We start from the raw sequence: 22,810 nt of genomic DNA, 5'->3' as shown, positions 1-22,810 counted from the left end.
TTTCAGAATGGGACCCTGTGCCCTAATTTCTGATAATCCCTCCTTAAACCACTCAGTATTCCAAATCTCATTCCTCCCTTAAGAACTTCCTTAAAATCTGGTTCTTTCATCAAACGTTTTGTACATATCCTAAAATCTTCTTAGATGGCTTAGTGTCAGGTTTTGTTTCAAAATGATACATAGCACCATCTTGAGATATTTTATTACTGTATGTTTAAAGAACAATGCAAATGTAAATTTTTGCTGTAGTTGTTGATAATGGTTGGTAAAGAGAAAGAGAAAGTGCTGATTCTATCTTTCAAAGAAAGTTAAGAGGTGTTATTTTTAAACTTTACAGGTTATAATATTTGTATTTTCTCCACAGTTATGCATTGGCAGATGAAGCCTACAGATCTTTACGAGACCAGGACAAGGACCAATGTATACTTATCACTGGAGAAAGTGGAGCTGGCAAAACAGGTATTGGAAACAGGTTTATTATCACTGGCATGTGATATGAAATTTGTTAACTAGCAGCAGTAGTTCAACGCAATACATAATCTAGAAGAAAGAAAATAATAATAAATAAACAAATCAATTACAGTATATGTATATTGAATAGATTAAAAAAAAACACAGAAATACTGTATATTAAAAAAAAGTAAGGTAGTGTCCAAAGATTCAATGTCTATTTAGGAATCGGATGGCAGAGGGGAAGAAGCTGTTCCTGAATTATTGAGTGTGTGCCTTTGGGCTTCTGTACCTCCTACCTGATCGTAACAGTGAGAAAAGGGCAGTGCATTTCCCTGGTACATGGTACAGCATTTTAAATCAAGATGTTTGTCTACAACAGTAAGTTTGAAGATGAGTAATAAGTTTGTAGAAAACATGAAAATTGGTGGAGTTGTAGAGAATGAGGATGGTTATCAGAAAAGGTTGATTAGTGTGAAGTTGTGAGCATCACTTAATCATAGTTGTATGAAAATCACAGCTGGGAGCTTAGCATCCAAGGCTACACATAATTTCAAAAGGACAGGCAGGTGAGCAGAGGGGGTGGGGTGACTTTGTTGGTAAAAATAATGAAATCAAATACTTTGAAAAAAGTGACATAGATATAAAATCCTTGTAGGTAGAGTTAAGAAACTGCAAAGGTAAAAAGGTAAATAGGGGTTATAAACATGCCTTGGAAAAGTAGCCAGGATGTGGGGTACAAATTACAATGAGAGATAGGAAGGGCATATAAAAAGAGCAATGTTATGATGGTTATGGGGGATTTCAATATACAGGTAGATTGGGAAAATTAGGTTGGTGCTGGATCCCAAGAGAATTAATTTGTAGAATGTCTATGAGATCGCTTTCTAGAGTAACTTGTGGTTGAGCCTACTAGGGAAAAGGCAATTGTGGATTGAGAATTGTGTAATAAGCCAGATTTGATTAGGGAGCTTAAGGTAAAGGAACCCTTTGGAGACAATAATCATAATATGATAGAATTCATTCTGTAATTAGAGAGGGAAATGCTAAAAACTATGAATTGGATGACAGTGAATAAAGGAAACTACAGAGACATGAGAGAGGAGCTGGCCGATGCTGATAGGAAAGGAATATTCGAAGAGGTGGCAGTAAAGCAGCAATGGCTGGAGTTTCTGGGGAACCAGGATCAGTCCATCCTAAAGAAGAAGCACTCTAAAAGGAGAGTAAGGTGAATATTAATGGGAAGTTAGAGGATTGAGAAACTTTAAAAAACCAATTGAAGGCAACTAAAAAAAAATGAGAGAGAGAGAGATGAAATATGAAGGTAAGCTAGCCAATAATATAAAAGAGGATACCAAAAGTTTTTTTTCCAGAAGAGAATACAAAAAGTTTTTTTAAACAGTAAAAGAGGCAAGAGTGGATATTTGACCACTGGAAAATGATGCTGGAGGGGTAGTAATGGAGAGAAAAGAAATGGCATCTAAACTGATTAAGTATTTTGCATGGTCTTCACTGCTGAAGACATCAGCAGCATGCCAGAAATTCAAGAGTGATGGAGGCAGGAGTGGAGATATTTGCTATTACTAAGGAGAAAGTGCATGGAAAGCTGAAAGGTCTGAAGGTAGATAAGTCAACTGGACAGGATGGACTACATACTAGGGTTCTGAACAAGGTATCTGAGGAGATTGTAGAGGCATTAGCAGTGATCTTTAAAGAATCACTGGGATCTGGAATGGTTCTGAAGGACTAGAAAATTGCAAATGTCACTCCACTCTTTTAAGAAGAGAGTGAGGCAAAAGAGAGTAAATTATAGATTTGCTATTCTGACTACAGTGGTTGGCAAGATGTTAGAGTCCATTATTAAAGACAAGGGTTCAGGGGAATTGGAGGCACGTGATATAATAGGCTGAAGTCACCATAGTTTCCTTAACGAGAAATCTTGCCTGACAAATCTGTTGGAATTCTAGGAGAAAATAACAGGCAGGATTGAAAAAGGAGAGTCAGTGGATGCTGTTTACTTGGATTTTTAGAAGGCCCTTAACAACGTGATGCACACGAGGCTGCCAAAAAGATAACAGTCTATGGTATTACAGGAAAGATACCAGCATGGACAGAAGGTTGGCTGACTGACAGAAGGGAAAGAATGAGAATAAAGAGAGCCTTTTCTGGTTGGCTCTAGGTGACCTATGGTTTTTATCAGACACAAGTGTTAATGATCTGGATGACAGAATTGATGGCTCTGTGGCCAGATTGTGGATGATACAGAGAAAGGTGGAGTGGCAGGTCATGTTGAGGAAGCAGCAAGTCTGTAGCAGGATTTGGACAGATTAGGAGAATGGACAAATAAGTGGCAGAAGGTTTCTAAAAGGGAAACAAATCCAGAAATTGGAACTTGGAAGCCCTGGTACAGAATTCCCTAAAGGTTAACTTATTGGTTGAGTTGGTAGTGTGGAAGGCAGATGCAATACTAGCATTCATTTCCAGAGGACTAGAATGTAAAAGCAAGGATGTAATGCTGAGGGTTTATAAGCTATTGGTTGAACTGCATTTAGAGTATTATGAGCAGTTTTGGATTATATATCTCAGAATGGATGTGCTGGCATTGGAGATGGTCCAGAAGAAGTTTACAAGAATGATCCTAGGAATTAAAGAGTTAATGTATAAGGGGTGTTTGATAATTCTGCACTTGTACTCATGAGTTTTAGAAGAATGAGGGGCATCTTATTAAAACCTACTGAATATTGAAAAGTCTAGATACAGTGGGCCATGTTTCCTATAGTGTGAGGGACTCGAACCAGAGGGTACAGACTCAGAGTAGAAGAATATCCCTTTAGAACAGGAAAGAGGGAGGATTACTCCAAACATAGTGAATCTGTGGAATTCATTTAATGTGGAGGCTGATAGATTCTTGATTAGTAAGGGTGCTGCAGATTACAGGGAGAAGTCAGGAGAATGGGGTTGAGATGGAAAATGAATCAGCCACAATTGAATGGTGGAGCAGTCTTGATGGGTTGAATGACCTAATTTTGCTCTTTATTTCTTATGGTCTTATGCTACCTCGGGGCACAGATAAGTTGGGGATTTGGGTGGAGAAACAGTAGATGGAGCTTAATCTGGATAAGAGGGAGGTGTTGTATTTTCAGAGGCTAAAGGCAAGAGTAGAGTATGCAGTAAATGGCAGGTCCCTTGGGAGCATTGATGGGCAGAGGAATCTTGGGTAGCTGGGCATAGCTCACTGACAGTGGAAACATCAGTGGATAGGGTGGTAAAGTGCTTGCCTTTGGGACAGTGAGTTGTGAGGTCATGTTGCAGCTGTATAAGACTTTGGTTAGGCTGCATTGCCATGGAACTTCTGGATGAATGGCTTGTTTCTGAACTATAAAATTCATTCTATCAGTTGTAATGACTAACCTTGGACAGACAGATATTTTACCTCTGCCTTTATCCAAGGATTTATTATTCCTTTTGTGGAATTTGCATTAATTTTTACTTGAAACTCCATTCCTTCTGGGAAAATGAATCTTTGTTTGCTCTGTTTAGAGCCTAACATCAAAGTCAATCCATCACATAATTGCAGTTGATATTTATGTCTTGTGATTATAAAGATTTAGTCAGATGTTACGGATGGTGCACCAAATAAGATTTGAAAATATGCTCTCTATAATTGAGAGTTACGTCGTAAACATTTTCTTGGTGCACAATTTTCCTTTACTTAATCCACACCCTGTTGAGAGCCAAGCTTGGATTGGGACAAATTTGCAGAGGTTGATTCCATATATTACAGAGCAGTTCTATGCGCATAATTTTCTTTTGGTAAATTCCATTACCCAACTGGCACATGCCTGTACTATGGCTAATTGGAGGTAGTAAAGCTGGGATAAATACACTGTATACTGGCGAATACAAGAGGTTTACATTAAAAAATACACACACTATAAATATGAGAATAATTTTGAGATTGAAACACAGCTATACAAGTGTTTATTTGAAATACCAGCACTGTGTATTTTGCTTGTTCTTTGCACTGGGCACAAAAATATGGTTTGTGAAAAATATATGTTAAGATTCATTCTAGAAAGTTCTTCCCAGTTTCTGAACCGTTCTTTGATTCATAGTGTAATTTGCGCTCAAAGGTTATAAAGTGTTTTATCCTCCCTTTTGTCCTGAGTTCCCACTCATTCTTATTTGCACCCCACTGCTCTCAAAATTTTCCAAAAAGCAACATAAACAGCAGATGTTTCAAAATGGAATTTTAATAGTTTTTAACCAAATAGTTATATGTAGTAATCTAATTAAGTAAGAATAAATCATTAAAAAAGGTTCTGCCAAAAAAAGGATTTTTGTAATCATATTGTCAATATATCAGCACAGAATAGCTCAAGTTACCAAAATGAACATTGAAAAAATCATTAAAATTTTATTGGCTTTCAAAGCTAATTAAAACATAAGTCATATTCATAAGCTTTAAATATTCACCAATGGGTCTTTGTGCCTTAAAAGCACAAGCTTAGTTATTGAAACCCATTTGATTGTCTTTTAAATGAGCACAATTTGTGGAAACTTACAGTGATGGTAGTTTTCCTTCCAGTGTGGGTATTTTTTCTACCCTAGCTTGCTTCAAGGAAGAGGTTTTTTAAACCAACACAGAAAATGGGGTGTTGGTAATAATAAATTGTATTTAAAATTTCTTGATATTTTGGGTTAGTTATGTTGATTTCCAAGCTAATCACCTCAATATAAAACAATAGAACTGAGTACAATCTCCATTCTTCCATCTTTTGTGTGTTTTTATTCAGGTTTTATTATAATCATATACTGAATTTCATCTACTTTCCCATGAAACCACAAAAAGTAGTCATGGAAATAATAAATATTGATACGAATGTTGAAGTTCTACCATGAGCAGATGTATATTTAGTGAAAGGTTTTTTTGAATTTTCCTTTCATCATACATTTTCTTTCTCTCTTTCTCTGCTTTTACTTTTCTGATCCTCTTCAACTGTTCCATCCGCTCTTCATGCTTTTCTTTTGTCAACATCCTTAATCAGTTCTTAGAATTCATTGGTTAAATAGAGAGCTTGGATCATCACTGAGGCCACAGATTCTCCATTGTCTTCATGGTGACTTTATCACATAAAGGGCACCACTGTAGTGTAGCAGTTAGCATGATTGTATTACAGCTCGGAGCATTGGAGTTTGGAGTCCAATTCCGATGCACCCGTACAAAGTTGTACATCCTTCCTGTGAAGTGCATGAATTTCCCCCGGGTGCTCTGGTTTCCTCCCACGTTACAAAGATGTACTGGTTAGTGGGCTAGTTGGTCATTGTAAATTGTCCTGTGATTAGGAAAGGGTTAAATAGGTGGGTTGCTAGGCAATGCAGTTTGCTGGGCCGCAAGGCCCTGTTCCACACCTTATCTAAAAAAAATTATGTCATTGTTCCAGTAACTTAATTTACAAGTTAAACGTGCGAACAATAATGCAGGAGAAATGCTAACAGTTGGGCATGCTCTGAGATATAAGCAATTGATCGAGCTTTATTTAAAACAATACTTTAACTGTTGACTGCATTTCAATTGGTAGCAGTGTCTTCATCTGCTCGTTGGTTGCTTCCCTAAATGATGGTGTTCAAAGAAATATGTGTTTTACATGCTGAACTCAAAATTATGCTTGATCAACAAATGAAATTGTGCTAAAAGTCCAGAAATAAGGTGTGCACATAGAAATCATTCCCCCTGTCCTTCCCTCTCTGATCTTAGATGTAACTGGCATGGGTGGTCCTTGTAGCACCTTCTATGCACAGTGTAATGTCTAGATCATTTATTTAAATCTGGTATTGTCCTGGCCTTTTTGGGTGCGAACTGCTTGTCTAAATTAACTGCATTTTCAGATTAATTGATTTTCCATTTGAAGGGTACATTTTTATTTGGTCCATGATTGTTACTGCTGACACAGAACAGGCAAGGTTGAAAGGTGATTTTTTTTCATGGGTTTCCAACTGTTGCCACACTGTTTAATAAACTTGCTCAAACGTAAGGCCAGATTGACATGTACTCACAAAGAATGTGTGAGAATTTTATTATCATGTGCTAATGTAATGTTTCGATGTTCTCAGTCCACCCCCGTCTAATGGATATAAAAGGAATCCACATTGCCAGAGGGAGTTGTGCTTTTTTTAAAATTCACAAACATGTAGGAAATATTTCTGTTATTAAGAAAGCAGCTGGTTATTGTCTCCAGATGACAGGATACCGATTTAAATGAAGTATGCATAGAAAATCATCAGAATAAAACATAGGTAAGAGTTAAGAGTGCAATAATCCCACAGTAGGTAGCTCAGTCTGAGATATTCTTGGATTGTAGTCCTTAACAAAAAATGACTAAAACTGATCCACAGAGATATGAGTTTAAGCTATTTTAATTTGACTTTCATCCCGTTAAGATTTGTGTAAGGAAAAATAGTCATCTTCTGAGGAAATGTGTAGCTTCAAAAGTAAAATTATTATCAAAGTACATATATGTCACCATATACTACCCTAAGATTAATTTTCTTGCGGGCATTCACAGTAAGTACAATGAAGCATAATAGAATCAATGAAAAAAATCACCCATGGCAGAGACAGACAAGTAACCAATGTGCAGAAGACAATGAACTGTACAAGTATAAAAAAAGAGAAAGACAGTAAATAGATAAATAGGTAAGTAAATTAGTAAGTAAATAAACAAACAATAAATATCAAGAACACAAGTTGTAGAGTCCTTAAAAATGAGTCCGTAGGTTTTGGAATCAGTTCAGTGTTGAGGTGAGTGAAGTTATTCCCTTTGGTTCAAGAGTCAGATGACTGAGGGATAATAACAGTTCCTGAATCTCGTGGTGTGGGACTTGAGGCTCTTGTATCTCATAGAGTACATAGAACATAGAAAACCTACGGCACAGTACAGGCCCTTCAGCCCACAATGCTGTGCCAAACATATATTTACTTTAGAAATTACCTAGGGTTACCCATAGCCCTCTATTTTTCTAAGCTCCACGTACCTACCCAAGAGTCTCTTAAAAGACCCTATTGTATCTCCTTCCTGATGGCAGCAGCAAAAAGACAGCATGTCCTGGATGGCGGGGGTCCTTGATGCTACTTTCCTGCGACAGCACGCCTTATAAATGTGCTCAGTGGTGGGAAGGGCTTTGCCTGTGATGGACTAGGCTGAATCCATTATGTTTTGTATGTTTTGCCATTCAAGGGCAATGGTATTTTCATACCTGGCCATGATGCAATGAGTCAATATAGTCTCCTGTGCATCTATAAAAGTTTGTCAAAATTTTAAACATGCCGAATTTGTGCAAACTTCTAAGAAAGTAGAGGTGTTGTTGTGCCTTCCTGGTAATGGCACTTACGTGCTGGACACAGGACAGCTCCTCTGAAATAATAATAATATTGTACTAACTGTTACTCTACCGTGGCGCCCTCAGGATTCAAATCCCGGAAGGCTACTTAAAGGAAGAACTTCAAACTGGAACAAATAGCAGATTTCTTAGAGATATTCCTTCCCCTATTTCAGGTTTGCATGAATTTAAGGATGCAGCAATTAACATGTACTCTTGCAAACAGGAAATATGACATAAAGCTATTATCATGGGACTAATAAATTTTTGTACGTTGAGTGCATAAATTAAGCATATTACTCACAGATTTAGAAAAAAAAGTTATGAAAGAACTTCCTGTGAAACACAGGAAATTGTGGAAAGAAGAACATCTTTGTCCTTGGCTACGTTGGCTGTCATCTGAATACCATAATGACCTAGGTGTCAATCCCCAGATGGATTGCACGTAGGTTCCCGTCCTGTAATACTATTCCACTCAACAATAGTGGAGCATTATAGTAACCAGTGCTATGACACAACCACATTTATAATATGGGTTTGGGGTGAAATTAAACATAATTTACACTATATCAAAATAATTTTGTAGTTTCTTCACTTATCACTAAGAAAATAGCTTGTTAATACTTTCAGACAATTCTGTTGCTTTCATTCTGAGCATATGATCAGAAACTCTTATTTTATGGTCCAAATTCTGAAGTGAACTGTTTCAAAATGAAGTCACTCTTCCTGTATGATGCAAATAGCCCATTTATACAAGAGTTGATAATTAACTTCATTCACTTAAACTAAACTGAGCCCATCATCAGATAAATTACGAGTAAAGCAAGGTACTACATAGAATTAGCGACATTTTGTGGAGTTAAAAGCAATCTACTGATTATTTTATTCTTTTCTAGTCCCATGTATAATGTTGCAAAATTTCATCTCTTCAAAAGTATCTCATTGGAAACACATTCTAGATTGTTTAGATCACCTTGTTGTTATTTCATTATCTTTGTACTGAAGATTCCTTGTCAAAGTAGTTTAGGAACATTATGACAATCCATGTAAAAGATAAAAGGCTTTTCTATCTTCAAGTGATCGGTAATATTGTCGGGTGAAGGTATTATTTTCTTAATTAGTAATAGCTACCTTTAGTGGAGGAAGGGAATATTTTGACTTTTATCGTTGACTAGTGATGCGCAGACAAGTGGGAATCATGACACTGCACACTTGTACCAGGGTTGTATGGAATTTTAAGTGAGCTTTCATTTTAATAGCCTTTGTAAGCTCAGTTCATGTTTCAATCTCTTTGTTACAGAAGGACATAGAAACTTTGGTGAGGAAAGGATGATAGCAAAATTGTGAGGTTACAACTGTCAAGAAAGGCTGATTTCTCTGTAATTAGATGACAGATGTGAATGAAGCCTAATTAATGAGGAAGGAATTTAGTTTTGTAGACATAATAGAAATGCTTTGATTTTTGGGAGCATGAGTCATAAGTATAATCTATGATTTCTGCAAGGAGTTGACAAATAATGTTTAATCACAGTTTGATAAGAATGTGGAACCTGCTATCACTATATATAGCTAAGGTGAACAGTAGATATGAACTTAATGGCAATTAGAGTAACATGCATTTATTTATAGTAGCATAGCTAACATTGTAAAAATCCCATGTAACTTCATAAGAAGGTCAGCAAAATTAGTTTACATTGATGTTAGTATAAATGTGAAAAGCTCTGGAGAAAGAAAGAAATGAATCTTAGGAGGAAAGGGCAGCTTAAGGTTTTAGGAGGGTAGCAGAGCCTTATATGTTACAATGTTTTGATGTAATGTGCGCTGACTATATCAGAACCCAAGTGCAGAGGAAAGACAGAGCTTTGATGTAGAGACAGTGACAAGAGTTTATTCGTAATAATTCCAAAAGAACATTGGTGGCTCGGCTGTGCGACACTGCAAGAAGTAACATTCTCAAAACTGGGACCCTGCTATTAGCCCTAATCAGGCATCTGCTTATATAATACAGCTAACACAAAATCCCTGAGCCTATTAAAATAGGAGACTACATTACAAAGAGTGAGTTGCAATGGACTAAATGATTAATGACTGTGATTAAACAACAATTAACCAATTATGGTGCTTTAAAAGCTCTGGAGCCCAATGCTGTCTGGCACCTTGCACAGGTTTGAAAAGCTTATTACAGAGGCTCCCTCCATATGTTTGGTACGTGACAGCCTAGGGAGACCTGAAAATTCGAGATCCAGAGATGACTTGAGAGACCTGCGGAACTCGAGAGGGAGCATGGAGAACTTGAGAGGGACCTCGAGAGACTGAGAGACCAGGTAACCCTGAGAGGGAGACTGGGAGTCCTCGAGACATTGAGAAAAGTCCTTGGAAAACCTGGAGTGCCATGGGAAACCTTGAGAATCTTGGATGCTTAGACTGGGATACTTAGAACTGGAAAACCCATTGTCATGGAAAAAACCTTGAGCCTGGAAACTTGAGTCCTTGAAAACATGAAACTTTAAACCTGGGGCGGGGGGGGGGGGGGAGAGTGGGAAATGGTAGAAGGATCTTGCTCACAGTGTTGTTTTACCCTTCACTGTATTTCCAGAGGTAATTAGTATACAGAAGGCTGTACTCTCAATTTTATGGATTGAGACAGCATAGACAGGCTCTTCTTTATCACTGAAATAGCTGTCTCTCTGTAGATCTGTTTCATTTGTTACACGAAAGTTAAATTTTCATAGGCTGTACCATGACTTTCATCAAGAGGTTAGATATAAGTAGCTTACTCTTGATAGGGTTACTTTACTTATGTGATTACACACTCCAGCCAGGGATCAACTTTTGGAGTAGAGCTGTTCCAAGATGTATACTATTGACTTGTTTGCTGATTTGTTGAATCAAATGAACTTCATCGATAAGCTTGCTTGAAACACTAAATTGTTATGCATACTAGAACCGTGGGACCGTGAAGCTAGGAGTCCAGATGCTTGTGGCTTGAAAAGCTCGGAACGGAGACTGCAGAACCTCAGAATGTACACCTGGAACGTAGACTCTGGACACTTGGAGTGTACTCTCTGAATGTCAGCACGGGATACTTGGAAAGTAGACTCGGGACACTTGGAGCGTACACTCTGAATGTCGACTCGGGACACTGAGCGTACACTCTGAATGTCGACTCGGGACACTCGAAGTGTACACTCTGAATGTCGACTCGGGACACTCGGAGCGTACACTCTGAATGTCGACTCGGGACACTCTGAGTGTACACTCTAAATGTCGACTCGGGACACTCGGATCGTACACTCTGAATGTTGACTTGGGACACTCGGAGCGTACACTCTGAATGTCGACTTGGGACACCCGGAGCATACACTCAGATTGTTGACTCAGGATACTTGGAACGTAGACTTGGGGCACTTGGAGTGTAGACCCTGAATGTCAAGACGGGGTACTTGGAATGCAGACTTGGGGCATGCACTGAGAGCAGAAGGCACCCTTGCCTCCAGCCTGTGGTGTCAAAATGACACTGTTCAACCTCCACTGGGTCCATTACCTCATAGGGTCCTTCTGTCATGCTGTGTGCATGCAATATCGGAACCCAAGGCCAGAGGAAAGACAGAACTCTGATGTAGACATGGCAACAAGAGTTTATTCATAATAATTCCAAAAGAATATTGACGGCTCAGCCAAGTGACACCAAGAGAAGTAACATTCTCAAAACTAGGACCCTGCGATAGTACTAATTGGGCTTCCGCTTAAATAATACAAGTAACACAGAATCCCTGAGCCTATCAAAATAAATTTAACAAGCTTAAGCAGAACGAAATAGAAGACTGCATTATAAAGGGCGAGTCATTCAAGAAAGGCACAAGGAACTCTAAATGATTAATGACTGTTGTTAAATAACAATTAACCACTACAGATGCTCTAAAAACCTCTGAGCCAATGCTCTCTGGCGCCCCCCACAGGCCTGAAGAACTTATTACATTACAGCTGAAGACACAATGGAAGAGGTTACACCATCAAGGTCAGGAATCTTCAAGGGATCAGTCATGGAACCAGTTATTATATTTAACGAAAGCTAAATACAGGTTTAGGAAGACTCAGTACAGTGTAGACTCCTTGGGTCAAGAAGGCACATCAACACCTCCACTTATTCAAGAGGCTAATGAAATCTGGCCCTCGTCAGTTTTTATAAATGCAGCATAGAAAGCATCTAATCCACATGCATGAGGGGTAGGTATACTACTTGCTCTGCCTGAAACTGCACAAAACTGCAAAAAGTTGTGATCACCAGATCCAGTCTCCCCTCTATTAAGTCCCTCTGAACTTCTTGCCATTTGGTAAAGCAGCCAACATTAACAAAGAGTAATAGACACATAATGCTGGAGGAATTCAGCAAGTCAAGTAGCATCTGTGGAGGGAAATGAACAGTGGATGTATCAGGCTCAGATCTCAGTTAATTTCCTATTATTCTCACTTTACTTTCAATGTTTTCAATGCTTCACGTATTACCACTTTCATATTACCATAAATGGAACCATTTATTTTTGCACTCTGTGAAATAAAGTTAATTGTCCTTCAGTTTGTGTTAGAATACCTCCCAGAGAATTTTGAAAAAGTAGGGGGTCTATCTCCACATAGATGGATGAACTATAATTCCAGGTGAAACCCAATGCGAGAAATGCACTATGTTTAACTTTATGCAACACACATCAAAGTTGCTGGTGAACGCAGCAGGCCAGGCAGCATCTCTAGAAAGAGGTACAGTCGACGTTTCAGGCCGAGACCCTTCGTCAGGACTAACTGAAGGAAGAGTTAGTAAGAGATTTGAAAGTGGGAGGGGAGATCCAAAATGATAGGAGAAGACAGGAGGGGGAGGGATGGAGCCAAGAGCTGGACAGGTGATTGGCAAGGGGGATATGAGAGGATCATGGGACAGGAGGTCCGGGGAGAAAGACAAGGGGGGGAGGGGGAACCCAGAGGATGGGCAAGGGGTATAGTCAGAGGGAGAAAAAGGAGAGAGAGAGAGAGAGAGAGAGAGAAAGAATGTGTGTATATAAATAAATAACGGATGGGGTACGAGGGGGAGGTGGGGAAATATTCCGTTTGGGTAGCCTCCATCCTGATGGCATGAACATTGACTTCTCCAACTTCCGCTAATGCCCCACCTCCCCCTCGTACCCCATCTGTTACTTATATATATATCTCTCTCTCTCTCTCTCTCTCTCTCTCTCTCTCTCTCTCTCTCTCTCTCTCTCTCTCTCTCTCTCTCTCTCTCTCTCTCTCTCTCTCTCTCTCTCTCTCTCTTTCCCCCCCCCCCCCCCCCTCCTTTTGCTCCCTCTGGCTATACCGCTTGCCCATCCTTTGGGTTTCCCCCCACCCCCTTGTCTTTCTCCCCAGACCTCCTGTCCCATGATCCTCTCATATCCCCCTTGCCAATCACCTGTCCAGCTCTTGGCTCCATTCCTCCCCCTCCTGTCTTCTCCTATCATTTTGGATCTCCCCCTCCCCCTCCCACTTTCAAATCTCTTACTAACTCTTCCTTCAGTTAGTCCTGATGAAGGGTCTCGGCCTGAAACGTCGACTGTACCTCTTCCTAGAGATGCTGCCTGGCCTGCTGCGTTCACCAGCAATTTTGATGTGTGTTGCTTGATATTTAACTTTATGTTCTGTATTGGAATATTTCATTGTAGTAACTTTGCTGCAGTTGGAAGCAGCTTCTAAAAGTTAATGATTTATTAAAACAATTGAGTTTCCTCACTCACTAAGGTTCGTACTGGAGGTGCATTTCCACCAAGAATTGTGAACTGCAGATAAGTGACTGATGTTTGTTAATTAATTATTCAAGAAATTTTTAAAACAAAAGCCAGGGATTGTAATATTTTATCTTTTACTTCCTTGGAGATGTTATTTTCACAGTGTGTATGTAGGGATTCTGCTGTTTATGAGTTGATGGTGAAGTTATTTTTATCTGAAGCTCAGAACTCGTTTGCATATCAAACTTCTGTTGTGTTATCAGGATGGGATGCAAATATTAATATGTGTTTACATTGCCCAGTGTCATAGTTGTGTAGTTTTATCTATCTGGTATTGGTTGTTGCTATGGAACATGCTGTTTGCAGAAGTTCATTTCAGCATTGAAGGAAATCTATTCCATCTAAAGGTCTTTCAACTGGATGATCACATATTATGTATCTACTTAGCTCTGAAAGATCCAAACTGGAATTAACCTAGTAAAGTTGCTCTGCCAAGCACTTCTGGAAAAAATACACCAGGCATAATTCAAGTTAGCAAGCCTGTTTTCCCAAGATCATCTGAACACCTAATGACATTAACTGTCACGCAACGAAAGTTTCAGGCGGTAACTTGTACTGCAAAGCTCCAGATACATGTGGCACAATTAGGGACTGGTCAATATGACATTGTGGGCATCACTGACTCTTGGCTGAAAGGAGGCTATTGTTGGGAGCTTAACATTAAAGGATATACTTTGTATTGAAAGGACAGGCAAGAAGGCATAGACGGTGGTGTGGCTCTGTTGGTAAGAGATGGAATTTCATCTTTCGAAAGGGTTAGAGAATGTTGAATCTTTGTGGGTGGAGTTAAGAAACTGCAAGAGTGGAAAAACCATTATGGGAATCATATGTAAACCTCCAAATAGTAGCTGAGATGTTGGGTTGAGATTGCAACGGGAGCTGGAAAAGTCATGTAATAACGGTAATGACACAATTGTAATGGGGCACTTCAATATGCAAGGGGATTGGGAAAATCAGGTTGGTGACAGATCACAAGAGAGGAAATTTGTTGAATGCCTATGAGATGGCTTTTTAGAGCAGCTTTGCTTGTGCCTACCTGGGAAAAGGAAAACTTAGATTGGGTGTTGTGTAATAACCCAGATCTTATTAGGGAGCTTAAAGGAACCCTTAGGAGGCAGTGATCATAATATGATTCAATTCATACTGCAATATGAGAGGGAGAAGCATAAGTCACATGTATCAGTATTGCAATGGAATTAGGGGAATTACAGAGGTATGAGAGAGGAGCTTTCCCAGGTGGATTGAAGGAGGATACCGGCAGAGCAGAGGGCTGAAGTTTCTGGGAATAGTTCACGAGGCACAGGATGGATATGTATGAGGAAGTTCTCAAATGGGAGAGGTAGGCAACCATGGCTGATGAGGGAAGTTAAGGACTGCATAAAGACCAAGGAAGGAGCATATAAGGTAGCAAAAGTGAGTGGCAAGTTGGATGATTAGGAAGCTTTTAAAATCCAACAAAAGGAAACTAAGAAAGCTATAAGTAGGGAAAAAATGAAAAATGAGGGTAAATTAGCTAATAGTATAAAGCAGGATACCAAATGTTTTTCAGTTATATAAAGAGTAAAAGGGAGATGAGAGCTGATATTGGACCACTGGAAATGATGCTGGTGAGGTAGTAATGGGGGACAAAGAAAAGGCAGATGAACTTAATGGGAACTTTGCATCCGTTTTCACTGTGGAAGATACTAGCAGTGTGCTAGAGGTCCATCAGCGTCATAGAGGTACATAGAGGACAACAGTGTTGGGCCCCATATCTAAGAAAGGATGTGTTGTCATTGGAGAGAGTCCAGAGGGAGTTCATGAGGATGATTCCAGGGATGAAGGGGTTAACATATGAGGAGTGTTTGGCAGCTTTGGACCTGCAGTCACTGGAATTTAGAAGAAGGCGTGGGGATCTCATTGAAACCTACCAAATGTTGAAAGGACTAGGTTGGGTAGATGTGGAGAGGATGCTTCCTCTGGTGGGGGCATTCAGAACTAGGGGGCACAGCCTCAAAATTGAGACGTGACCTTTTAGAACAGAAGCAAGGAGGAATTTTTTGAGGCAGAGAGTAGTGAATCTGTGCTACAGACTCTGGTGGAGGCCAAGTAAGTCCATGGGTATATTTAAGGCAGAAGTTGCTGGTTTCCTGATCAGTCAGGGCATCAAAGGATTTGGCAAGAAGGCAGGTGTATGGGGTTGAGTGGGATCTGGGATCAACCATGATGGAATGGTGGGGCAGACATGATGGGCTGAATGGCCTAATTCTGCTCCTATGTCTTATCGTCTTATGGTCTTATACCAACTGATAATTAGGAGCATGACACCCTCTACTCTTGCCTTATTGGTGACTGCTCACAGATGGTTGTCTCTTTCCAACATTTGTAGCTTTAATGTCAAGCTAAGCAGAAAACAGAGGCTATTCCCCAATAAGAGAAGCATTAAGTGATTTAATCAAGGGACCACCTTCCCACTTTATTCATTACCTCTAACATGGCAGCTGAGAGATTCAAGATGATGCATAATATTGCTCATGCTGATTCATGCCTGCCTGCATTGCTTACAATATATATCAATGAATACATCCCTGATTTCATTACTTAAGTAGCTTACTGTAACATTTTTCTCTTTTTTTGATGAATGGTTCTAAACTTAAAACACTATGGATTCCTTGCAAAATACACTTTTCTCAGAAATGTTTACTCTGTAGTTGTAAATACTGGCCAAGAGCTTGGATGCTTTAACTCACTTTTAACATAGATGGCATAAAGTCTGTGACTACTTTATTAGGCAAACCTGTACACCTGCTCATTAATGCAGATGTCTAATAAGCCAATCATGTGGCAACAACTCAATGCATAAAAGCGTGCGGGCATGGTAAAGAGGATCATTTGTTGTTCAGACCAAACATCAGAATGGGAACGAAATGTGATATAAGTGACTTTGACTGTGGAATGATTTTTGGCACCAGACGGGGCGGTTTGAGTATCTCAGATACTGCTGATCCACTGGGATTTTCACGTGCAACAGTCTCTAGGGTTTAGAGAGAAGGATGCGAAGAACAAAAAATATTCAGTGAGCGGCAGTTCTGTGTGAGAAAATGCCTTGTTAATGAGAGAGGTCAGAGGAGATTGGCCATTCTGGTTCAAGCTGACAAGATGGTGACAATAACTCAAATAACCACAAGTTACAACAGTGGTGTTCAGGGGAGCATCTCTGAATGCAGAACATGTGGAACCTTGAAGTGGATGGGCTATGGCAGCTGAAGGCCACTGAGTGTATATTTGCTGTTGAAGTTTATGCAGCTGTGAGAAATGCACATCACAATTTGTAATAAAGCAAAATTGAGCAATACACAAGTGGAACATCACACTAATTATCTTTTGAGTTAAACGCCCAAGCACATTATTGTTTGACTACCATGTACCAGGTTTGGCATTCCAGTACCATGTTGTGATATTTCTCTGTGCTTGCAGCTACCAGAAGGCTCCTCCCTTTCGTTTTGAGTCTGTCCTCGATAATCCAAGAAGCTGTTGTCCCTGGAGGGACTTGAAGTATTGGCCTCATGAGGAAAGGATCAAATCTGTACCTGTATCTCTATAGCAGCTGTCACTTGAACCAGTAGGCATAGTGCTTTAGGTTGTCACTAAGCCCTTGTAGAGAACTGTGCACCACCTACAAGAGGAGTCACTGAAAGCACCCTGAATCCTTGCCCAGTAAATTTCCCTGTATGCCATGTCCTTCTGCCCCATCCTGCCAGCATCATCATTACAGCATCATTCTGATACTGGGCAACACAGCATATTGTTGACAAGTTGAAAGGGGTGTACACTGGACATTTAATTAAATAGCGGTTAATTTAACAGTTTGTAAGTTACCCATGCATGGTTTATAAGCTCCACCTTCAGGCTTATAAAATGTTCTTTCTGGAGGACTTGCAATTAATAGCAAGTGCACGATAGGAGTGCATTAACTATAGGAAGAGTACAGTTATGTTATCACAGATACAGCACAGTGATATATGCAATAAAAAGAGATTAAATACTTTTTGCTATTGTGGCACTTTCATACTTCAGTGCAACATTATAAAAACCAAGCATATTTCCGTAAATAGAATCATTTGTGACTGATCACTGAAACTAGCAAATCTGAGAAAGACACCATTGTAAAACAATTCACATAGAAACAATCATGACTGTAATATTCATCAGAGTGTATACTGTGCAACAAATTTGATATCATCCATTGTATGTTGCATTATCTTTAGAGGCACATCCTCCATTGCTCTTGCTATCTGAGAATCTATTTATCACCACAAAATATTATTAGTGAACCTGCTTGGTTGAAAGGTCTTCTCCAACATGGTGAGGAACTGCACACAAATGGATCTCTTGCCTTTGAAGTGGTCTTGTTTCTATTCCTTGCTGGCTTATTCTAAATGGGGGCAGTGACAATTCAAAGACAGTGAGTAACCTGTCCTTTTTCAGTCTTTGTGTCTTGATGTCTGTGCTGGTGCCTGGTGGTGAATAGAGCAATAATATCACTGGTGGAATGGGTGTGTGGAGGAGTGTGGATTTATTAACAGTTCATGTCAATATTAAAATGTGTCCGAATAAGTGTGTTTATATGTGAAGGCTGCTGTTACTGGCAACCAGCTCACGTTGTCATAGCTTGTAAGATCATGAAATCTCTTTGAGACACTACTTGACTGAGCATGGATTTTCATTCCTGACCAAAGCTACTCATGCCACTTCCTGCAGGCTGTTCTTCCAGTAGCCCTGGCAGGTCTCTTAGCCCCTTGAGACCACAAGACCATTCCTTGGGCATCTGTCTCATTGATGAACTCTCCTTTGCCACCCTCCATATACCATGGAGCTCTCTCACCCCTCTCTTCCAAGAGAGCCATAGAGTGTATATTAGACTAGATTACCTTTATTTGTCACCGGTGCATCAGAAAGTACGGTAAAGTGCAACTGTTTGCATCAGATCAAACCACTGAAGTTTGTGCTGAGCCTCCTGCACCAGCACAGCATGCCCACAACTCACTAAGTCTAATTTTGCATCTTTGGAACATGTGAGAGAACCATAGCACCTGAGGGAAACCCACATGGTCACAGGGTGAAAGTACAACCTACTTACAGGACAGCTGTGGGAATTGACCCCTGATCACACAGCTTGTGCTGTAAAGCATTGTGCTAACTGCTATGTGATTGAGCCACCATATTTAGCTCCAATGGGGATTGTGTCTTTAAATGCTGGTACCCTGTTCTTGCAGCCGCACAACAACATGTCGGCAGCTGCTCTGAATTTAGAACAACAAACAAAATGTTGGAGGAATTCAGTGAGTCAGGCAACATCTGTGGAGGGGACTGGATAGTTGACATCTCCGGTCATGGCCCTTCATCTGGGCTAATCTGAATTTAATCTAGTCCGGCCAGGAACTGCATGTCACATTTTAGCCCTTCTTATATTTTTGTATTTTCTAGGGAGACCTAATTTTGAATGTGTTACTTCACACAAAGATAACACCATCCAATTTACAGGCAAATATATCAATAGTTTACATGAAGCACTTATAAAGTCAACACATTCCTACCACAAATTCCGTTTGCTTCAATCATTTTAGCTTCATAGTATTGTATCTAGTTACTGGTGTCAGTCTTTAACTACTCTTGGAACTCCCATTACCAACCACATATCATTGAGTCATCTTCTTGCTACTGTCTGAGTCACTAGGGGAAAGTAGAATGGTCAATGATGCAAAGAGGAGGAATTGTGTTAATGAGCAACCTATTTTGGGAAGTACATTGGCATTAAAAGTCATTGAAACTGAAGAGTGATGCATTTTGTGATAGACACCAATTAAAATATAACCCAAGTGAAAAACAATTTATGAACCTCCAAATGGACCAGTTGATATTAAATGTAAGGGGGGTGAGCAGGTGGGTGGGTGTGACAGTGAGAATAAAATCACAGAAAAATCAATCACACAACCGTAGGCTGTGTTAATATCTTACATAAGTGGGAAGCATTCCTATTGAGGTTTGTATTTATGAGCTGAAGTTAATTATGAGTTAATGAAGTACCGGCAATTGAAAATCAGGCATATTCCATTGTACATTTGATCAGTGTTTGTCCATCGTCAACGTTGATGAGGACCTAGCGCGTGATTAGTGAGGGAGAGTTGTGCAGCGTCAGCCTCACTCTCTCTTCCCAATTCCTATCTGGATCCAGTGGCAAGACAAAAGTTGAGACGGCTGGAGATGGGACTAGGCGCAGGGGATGACCAGGACGTCTTCTGCGTCTTGTCCTGCTCTAGACGTTCCACGACGCTTGCAGAGATCGCCTTCTTGACCTTCCATTGGTCTCATCTGCTCAGTCCACCGGAGACTGTCTTCACATGCTGGGATAGACAACTCCCTATCTCACCGAGGGTTTGAGACCTGTCGGCTACCCTTACCTGGTTTAGCCGGCTTGTCGAAGCCATTGCCCGGGGTGTGGTTTGATCAGTACTGTCAGTGTAGAAAAAGAAGACTATTCTAAGTGAATTAATGTTCTTCTGTGGGTGCTTCATGCAGAGGTGCTTTCATGCAGTGGTAAAAAAAGTGGAATTTGGAAGTACTGGTATACAAATTCATTACTGCAGAACTCTCCAGGGTTTTTCAGTTTGAAGTAAGAGCAGGAGGAGTATAGAAAGTGGTTCCAACATTTTATGCTGTATTCAGTTCAATCTTTGGAGGTTAATATGTGAGTGGGAGGATGAGTATTGTCTGACAGGTGCATTTGGAAATCTATAATGACTTCCAGTGCCAGCCAGAAATATTAATCCAATAGCTGCTCAACATAAAGTGATTGATATTTCCTGTTGCTTTTAATTCCTAATCTGCCCGTATCTAAATTTGGCCCCTCCAAAAAGGAAGTCATCACTACTTAACTTACGTTTGTATTAGACTTTGCCAGAAAATATTTTTTGCAGGTTTAAACCAAAAATCCATATGATTTATTTCAGTTGTCACAAGACTGGAGTGTGGGAGTATCTGCATTTTCAATGGATTTTGATACTGTTCCATTATTTATAGTTTATCCCAAAAATGTTACAAAACGCAGATAGACAGTGGTACTTTTCATTGGCACAATGGGACTTTTACAAGAGCCTTTTTTCAATTACACCTCCAGGCCGAATACTCAGAATAGCGTCAACTTTGTTCAAGTCATCCGCTGATTATAGTGTGACCTGTCTTCATGTCAGGGAGTAATATCTTCTTTTCAATGTAGTTCTTTTTCCTGAAATCTCTCTCAATTTAAAAGCATTCCCTTTTAATTTATAGAGAAGTGTCTTCTAAATCTGGACAGCTAGTCCACAAAAGGTGGTTTGAAGTAAGTATTTAAATTTTGGCTTGTTTCTTATCTTGCACATAGTCATTCAACTTTTTTGAAGCTCAAGTTACATTTTAATCTGTAGAGTATTTACAAATGTAACTGTATCCTAAATGGAAATGGTCAACTGTACAAGGCTTTGAAACTATTTTGCTATCTTTAATTAATAGCTTCCAGGAATCACTGTTAGGCTCTTTAGATGTGTTGGATTTGGTGATGTTTTGATCTAGAAAGTGCTTCAGGTCAAGACTGAGGCATAAATTTTCTGACTCTTCTATTAGGTGTTCATAACAATAAAAAATAATAGTAATCAACTTGCACTGCTCTAAGGGAGAGAGGAGGTGAAAGAGGACAACAAAGAAAAAAATAAAAGAACAAAGAAATTGTGTTTATCTACTAAAAACTACCTTAGACTAGAGAGAAAACAAGACATTCCAGGGATAAGGAATAACCTATGAAATAATCAGGTTCAGTGGCATGAGACAGGCTGCAGAGAAATGTTTAGAAAAATACAGAATCAGTTATACTACCATTACTGCAAATTCGCTGAACAATTTCATATATTTAGGTTGATTATATGAAAATAAATGAAAGCACAAGAAAAGTTAATTTATGAGAAAAATGCAAGAAAGTAACAATTTTACACTCACTTCCAACAGATGTGAAATTACACTTTAGAGCACACATCTGCAGAACATTAAGGGTATCAAGTCATGCAGATACAGTGATTGGAAAGGCATATATGATTCTTCATTGTCCAAGGCAGAAGACAAAAGAGTCTGAAGTTCATGGTGGAACAATTAGATATATAACAGGAAGGAGCCATCAGCTAAAGTACTGCATCACAAAGAGTGCTTGATAACTAGACTAGAGTAGGAGATTTACAAGGCTGGTGTTCAGAGAACCTTAGCTGTCAGGAGAGAACTGAGGAGGCCCAGGAGAAATTTGAACGAGTTATCTAAAAATGAGAGAGGCCAAATTAGGGCAGATAGGAAGGAGCTGATGCCCTCAGCAGTGAAGTAATAACGATAGATCATAGATTTAAAACATTAGGCATTAGAAGAAAATTGAGGAAAACTTTTTCACTAGTAGAGGGGTCCAATGGAAGAAAAACAACTCAGTTCACTTAAAGAGAAAAGATCATGTGATGTACCTTTAAGGTTACAGTCCAGGAGTTGTAAAGTGGGTTCGTGTGAATACCTCTTTCACGTGATATGGACACCATGAGCTGAATGGCTCACATTCTATTGCCCATTTCTGGATGGAAGCATTTAATTATTGCCTTGTTTTTCAAAAATTTACTATTTCTTTTATTTAGAAGGGAAAGGACATTGCACTGCTATTGTGACAGATAATAAAGAATATTTTGAGCAAAAGTGAAGATTTACTTTTTAAGGACTAACTAAAAGGAAGTGCTGGAAAGTTTGTGGTTTATTTGTTAGTGGAACATTTCCTGGGTCTGATTCACTATTTATAATTTCATTCAAATGTATGCACAGAAATATATTGTATATTTATAATAAGAAAACTACAAGTTGTTATGATTTGAACTCTTAGCAAGTTCTTTTTTTTTGTCAAAATTGCTTCTGAACTCTTTTTCCTCATGAGCCAAAATCTGCTGTTGCATACAAAGTAATGAGATTCTGCATTTGCTCGCCAAACAGAGGATCTTTTATTTCCATTGGTATTCCTACTACAAATAGTGTGGATTAGCTGAGTAGCCTCTCACCTCTCATCTAAATTTTTCTAAATCAACCATGGAATTTGGTCTTAATTTGCAAACTTGTTCTCATAAGAGACCGATGTGGTCTTC

The 22,810-nt window shown here is 39.4% G+C and overlaps 1 protein-coding gene across 4 annotated transcripts in view; it reads left to right on the top strand.

Annotated features, from left to right (window-relative positions):
- Positions 1 to 22,810, top strand: part of myo1b (myosin IB) — a 274,322-nt gene that overhangs the window by 100,123 nt on the left and 151,389 nt on the right. For all 4 annotated transcript variants that reach the window (XM_072261652.1, XM_072261653.1, XM_072261655.1 and 1 more), the window contains one exon: positions 365 to 459. In XM_072261652.1, the coding sequence (XP_072117753.1) occupies positions 365 to 459 (95 nt within the window). The remainder of the gene's footprint in view (positions 1 to 364; positions 460 to 22,810) is intronic.

The sequence above is a fragment of the Mobula birostris genome, chromosome 6, assembly GCF_030028105.1.
Source record: "Mobula birostris isolate sMobBir1 chromosome 6, sMobBir1.hap1, whole genome shotgun sequence".
In the NCBI taxonomy this organism is placed as follows: domain Eukaryota; kingdom Metazoa; phylum Chordata; class Chondrichthyes; order Myliobatiformes; family Myliobatidae; genus Mobula; species Mobula birostris.
The sequence above is the reverse complement of the archived record's forward strand: the minus strand, read 5'-3'. Positions and strand labels throughout refer to the sequence as shown.